This window comes from Colletotrichum siamense (assembly GCF_013390195.1).
Source record: "Colletotrichum siamense strain Cg363 chromosome Unknown KSG_Cg363_contig04, whole genome shotgun sequence".
Lineage (NCBI taxonomy): Eukaryota > Fungi > Ascomycota > Sordariomycetes > Glomerellales > Glomerellaceae > Colletotrichum > Colletotrichum siamense.
In genome coordinates this window covers 2790163-2796162 of record NW_023501017.1, presented here as the reverse complement: position 1 = coordinate 2796162, position 6000 = coordinate 2790163, and the positions used below count along the sequence as shown (strand labels likewise).

General features: G+C 50.5%; 1 protein-coding gene across 1 annotated transcript; it reads left to right on the top strand.

Moving 5' to 3' along the window:
- Positions 1-742: 742 nt before the first annotated feature.
- CGCS363_v006680 (FAD-linked oxidoreductase ZEB1) lies at positions 743-2921 on the top strand (the record flags this gene model as incomplete). Its single annotated transcript, XM_036638529.1, has 6 exons — positions 743-814; positions 887-1305; positions 1447-1630; positions 1692-2381; positions 2453-2683; positions 2745-2921. 6 exons carry the CDS (start codon positions 743-745, stop codon positions 2919-2921), a joined length of 1773 nt encoding a protein of 590 aa, XP_036495677.1.
- Positions 2922-6000: the final 3079 nt, after the last annotated feature.

The window sequence follows — 6000 nt, the reverse complement described above, 5'->3', positions numbered from 1 at the left end:
GTTCAGCATACCAGGTGCCGTTCCTTGAAATGAGAGATAGCTTAAGCCTCACCGCAACTTCCGGTGAATAGCGGCATAAGCCACGGACACGCGTACCTTCACACGACGTCGTTTTTATTTACCGCATCCCTAACAGAAGTTTCTATGGGATCGACGGTTCAACCTTATTTCTTATTACATAACTAGATAGCTAGATTAGTGTTTTTAAGCCAAGATAAAGTATCTAAGTAGATTTAGTAATAGTCGGGGTAGCGACTTTAGATAGATGCCGCTAGATACGAGTGTTCAAAAACCTTGGTCAGGATCTGCCGTTGTCAGGCACAAGACAAGATACTAAGTCGCCTAGCTTCTCAAGAAATAGAGACTGTAGAGCTACGTAGAACATAGAACAATATGCTCGAAGAGGCAACAGAGCAGCAAGAGGAAGTTGGATGCCTGTGAAGTACGTGTAGTCGGCTATATGCTGAGCCAATGGCCAAGCGTTATGAGCGCCCAGTTGCACTGCCTGCACTGAAGTTCTATACGTGAATTCGCGTATTGCAACAGCATCTTCCTCGTATTCAATGAGCTGTACTATCAAATCGCCGTCGTGACGCATGGAAAACTGCAACAGCCCGCAATTTTTCAGCAGACAAATTGGAATAGTATATAATCAGATGGGCCATATCATTGAAGGACAACGTGTTTATCCCCGTGGACAAGACATCTTTCACTTCGGTCACGAATTATCGAGCCTCTTGCGATGAGATTCGGTCAACTTTGTGCAGTGGCTGTCGCTGCTACCAAGCTCGCAAACGCATCGGACTGCAAATGCGTAAGTACTTACTCATCTTGGAATTCTTAGACAAGCAATATGGAAACTAGAACGAACCGCTAAGTTAAACAGGCCCCTGGCGACTCTTGCTGGCCTTCGGACGCAGTGTGGACGGCCCTCAACGAGACCATTTCCGGAAGGCTTCTCAAGACCGTCCTTCCTGGGCCAGTCTGCTACAAGGACCAGCCAAACTACGACGAAGCTGCCTGCCAAGCAGTCCTCTCAAATTGGACCACAGCCGCCTTCCACTCATCTGACCCAGTGAGCGTTCACTCCCCATGGTATGCGAACAACAGCTGCAACCCAATCCATGAAAACGGCACCAGTCCCTCCGGTGACCCTTTGGCAGGTTCCCGAGGATGTACCGTGGGCCGTTATCCTGCGTACTCCGTCAATGTGACCAGTGCGGAAGACGTCCAAGCAGCCGTCAAGTTTGCTCGCGAGCACAATCTGCGTCTGAACGTCAAGAATACTGGTCATGGCTCGTCCAAGTGAGTTTGACCTTCGCGAGGCTATCCAGACATTTTTCTAATGTTGCCCCTTTCCTTCCCAGGAGCATTGCCTGGGGAGCTTGTCGTAGGTCCTCTCTGCCACTGCGAATCTCGCTGTACTTTCACTCACAATACCGGAAGGGTCTGGACTCATAACTTGAAGAAGCATGAATTCCATTCAGACTTTGCTCCGAGATGCCCTGCGCTCAACTCAACCACCTCTACACCTCAGTTAGCCATGACCTTTGGCGCCGGGATCCAGGATGATGAAGCTTTTCGGGCTGCTGCAGAGCATGAAGTCGCCGTGGTCGGCGGGACCAACGCGGTAAGTAAACAACGACTCGCGCATTGGACAACCTAAACCACAGAAGCTGATATCTACAAAGGACGTTGGCCTCGTGGGCTGGGCTGTCGCCGGCGGCCACGGCTGGCTCACCAGCGAGTACGGCATGGGCGCCGACAGCATCATCGAAGCAACCGTCGTCACGCCTACAGGGGACATCATCACTGCCAATGAATGCCAGAATGCCGACGTCTTTTGGGCGATCCGCGGCGGCGGCGGCGGGACTTTTGGCGTCATCACAGAGCTGACCGTCAAGGCACACCCGATGCCTCAAGCAACCACCTGGATCCTTAACGTGGACAGAAGTCCCAACACCACCGTCAAGGATTGGTGGTCTCTGATTGCAGAGCTTCACACCGAGCTTCCGGCCCTTAAAGCTGGAGGTTTCCAGGGTTTCTATACAGTCGCAGGCCCTCCGTCTTATAAGTCACTCCACTTCAGTTTCTTCTTCTTCATATACAACAAACCGAACGGAACAGCGGAAACGCTGGCGGCGCCTGTGTTATCCAAGCTGAAGGATGCTGCCTCTGAGGTCTCGTTTACCTCCAACATTACGTACTTTCCAGACTGGTTTACAGTCTACGAGATGCTTCCGGTGGCAGCGCTGAGCGGTGCTGCTGGTGGAGGAGGCGCAACTGTCTCGAGACTGATACCCGCCGCGCCGCTCACTAACAACGTGCAGAAGATGGCCCAAGTGCTCGAAGCCGTCGGGCCTCGTGCCGAACCCCCTTCAGTGTGTCTCCTCTCTTTTGTCCGAGATTACTCTCTCTCTTCAACCATGGACTTCTTACTAACATCTGAAAGAGCGGCATCTCGAACCCCACGATTGCAGGGGGGTTGATCGCCAGTAGTATCCCCGTCGATAACGCCCTCAATCCCGCCTGGAGGGAGGCAGTAGTGCACTTTCTCGTCACGAGGGGGTGGGACGATTCTGTTGCTTACCCTCAGGTGGCGTATGCCGTGGACGATGCGACAGAGCGAGTTTGCGGTGCCCTACGGAGTCTCGCCCCCAATTCCGGTGCCTACATCAACGAGGTGAGCATTCGCAAGAGCCGCCCCGTCGTAAAGGCATGGAGACATTTGCTGACTGCAAAAGGCTGACGACCGCGAGCCCGACTGGCAAAAGACCTTTTGGGGTCCAAACTACGACAGGCTCCGAGAGATCAAGAAGAAGTATGATCCCGACTCCATTCAGTGGTATCACCGCTGTGTTGGCAGTGAAGACTGGGTTGAGCTCATGGACGGTCGTCTGTGCCGGTCATCTAGCCAGTAAGCCCATATCCAGTCGGACTGGAAGTTGCCGTCTTCCACCAATCCGGCTTCTCTCATCCACCATTCGGCTTGTCTTACTCTTCAACGAAGAATACCTCGCTCCCAGTTTCAAGACGAGACGCTTCTTGGGCAATGTTCGAAACTTCTAAGTACCATTCAGTCAAATATGTTCATACAACCAGTCATCATACTATTTTTCATCAGAATCATGCCACCGAAACGTGCCTGACTCTTGCCGTGTTGTGGAAGATTCATCTACATCATTTCCGGGGTCCCTCTCGACTGTTGTTCGTTAATTTTTCTGGACACATTTACCGGCGGCAAGAAACGTCCGGTTGGGGCACTAGACCGATTCATGGGCGACAAGCCAGAACAATGAAGGCAGTCGCTAGCGAAAACGTGACTTATCTCTTTTGCGTCATGTTCTCATCTGTCTTCCTGATGGATTGAACGTGGCTTCTACTTATAAAATGGAAGAGTGGCGCCCCGAAAGCGTTTCTTCTGGAACACACCACAATCATATGGGCTTCAAGGTCGTTTGCAGGCGTTCAATTCCGGAGAACTTACGGGGATCGAATCACCGTCTTCTACTTGATTGTTCCGCGGACAAAAATGTTGCAAAACATACGAATTCTATGCACACCAGAATACCTCATCAAATACACCGAAGACGGCGATAATGCTGGATGACACACACGGGGCTCATGACTCTTCATATCGTCGAACGACCTCAGCCACAGGGATCTATACATGGAGGTGCTATTGATACTTTGATGCATCAAACTGGCATCCGTAACCAGACGAAGATATCTTCTGGTTGTAAAGAAAGCAATGGAAAGAAGATACGGACTCGCTTTTATGACACTGGCAGTGACCTGGTGTCCCCATCCCTACGATATCGACCCTGTGATATGGTCGAAATGGCGGTACATCCGACAGTTTCTCTATTAAAAGAAGGATTCTTCTCCAAAACAAACTCGGAGCAAGGAGGGAACAAAATTAAAGTCTCTTTCCGGATTCTTTCTCATAGAACGACAAGCAACTTCGCGTCATGGGCAACTGAAGACTGTAAGCTCATAGGGACCAGCCAGATGCAATTCCCTCTACATGTATGACGATCCAATACGTCAGAGATAACGATGAAAAATGGTAGATTCCAGGTTGGTAATGTGACACTCAGCTAAGGATAGCGCTTGGGAGAGCCTGGTTTGATATCATAAGAAACTATCAAGCCACGTAACAAATGGTAGCACATTGGCTTGGCTTGGAGATTGACAGGTCTACCGTGAGAGCGTTTTATATCCACACATCACAGCCTTTAGTTCCAAGACGGGCTTTCCCTTGGAGGCTACAATCCTAAGAGCTGCTCTGAATCTGAATCATTGCCCAAGTGCCATCACAAGAAACCAAACACAACCGCAGACTTCCCTAACAGGACAAAAGGGCAATGGATCCCACAAAACGTACAGAGAATCTGCAAATATGAAGATGGACAATATCACCAACTAAGCTAGCCAGAACTTACCCAGCAATGGCCGGTGTTGACGGAGATAGCAACACATAGTAAGGCATTCACAATACACTCACTGCCGACAGCAAGTATCGACACTCAGCTGATGCCCCATCCTTAAGTTGTGAACGCGTCTATAGTTTATTCACCCTACAAGGTAGAAGATGAAAGGATAACGACGCGGGACAAAGGAAATAACGTAATGTTCCATGCAGTCCAGCATCACATATACACCTCGCCTTGTGAGAGAGACAGAGGTGTGACCACGCGGAAGCGCACTCAGTTCTCAGAGAGATGGAGAACATCTAACACACCCGGTTGGATGATCATTGTTGTACATCAGGATCATGCTCTATGATTGCGCCATTTATATCTACTGCTGCCCAAGCACTCTGGTTCGTGGACATGAATGCAACTGGCTGTATGGGCAGCATCATCAACCATAGTTTCCACCCCACAACCATCATTCTGAGCAACAAACATCCCACACGTTATCATCTCTGGCAAATTTCATCAACACCATGGGCATGCCACTTTCTGAATGTAGCACATGGAAGAAGATGAACACTCAGACTTATCAGAACTTTCGCCTGGATATTGAGCATCTGGAGTAGTACCTCGGCAACCTAGACTTTGCCAAGCACAGCCGTGTTGAGAAACAATCCATCGCAAAAAATGATGCCCCAAGCTGAGGCGAGCTGAAAGGTTTCTTTCCAGCTGCCAAGATGCTGCTTGAAGCATGTTTACCTCTGATCAACGTTGCCACGACAGCCGAGCTCGTTGTCGCAAAGTCTGGTATTTTCAGCAACCGCCTACTTTACTTGGCAGCACATGCGCAACAAGACCTGCTCCGAGACATCTGACTTGGACCGACACATCTCGATGAAACAAAAAACTGCCAAGCTCAGCTCGCCAGCCTATCGCCCGGATCGACAGAGCCAAGGAATGAATAGCAGTGACATACTTCGCCCATATCTCGCAAGTCCATTTACGCTTAAATCAGGAATGTTTCACAGGAATGCCCCAGAGACCGAGAGTCTGGGTTGCCACGGCGGCTAGAAGTCAGAAGACTCTGGCAATTCCGGCATCATCTCAACGGAGAGCAAAGATCACAAGAGAGTTTGGTTTCCGAGGTATTGGCGTGCCGACAACCGTTTGGTTAATAAGGTTAGCCGGAGGCATCACGGGGCGATTGACGGCCGGGAACCCACGCAGTCTGATGTGATACCCGGATAAGTTCCAGAACAAAGCTTCCGACTGAACTTACTTCAGATGTTACTCGACGCCCGTGACAGCTCGCTGACTGGCTCCCTTTTCCGAATAGGGCAACCAAGAAGTTGCGTGAGGGTGTCACAATCTATTTTCGTCGCCGAAGCATGGCGATTCTTAACGCCCTCGGACAATGAGATGCCTTGCTGGGGCGTTGAGACTATCGACGCGCCTGCTCGTCCAAGGCGGGCATCGTGAGCCCGAGCAGGGTCTGGGTACGCTTGACGGAAACAAATTTATCTGGCCGGGTTGTTGTGAAATGACGCGAACCGACGGCTACGAGAGGCCCGTCTTGTGTTCG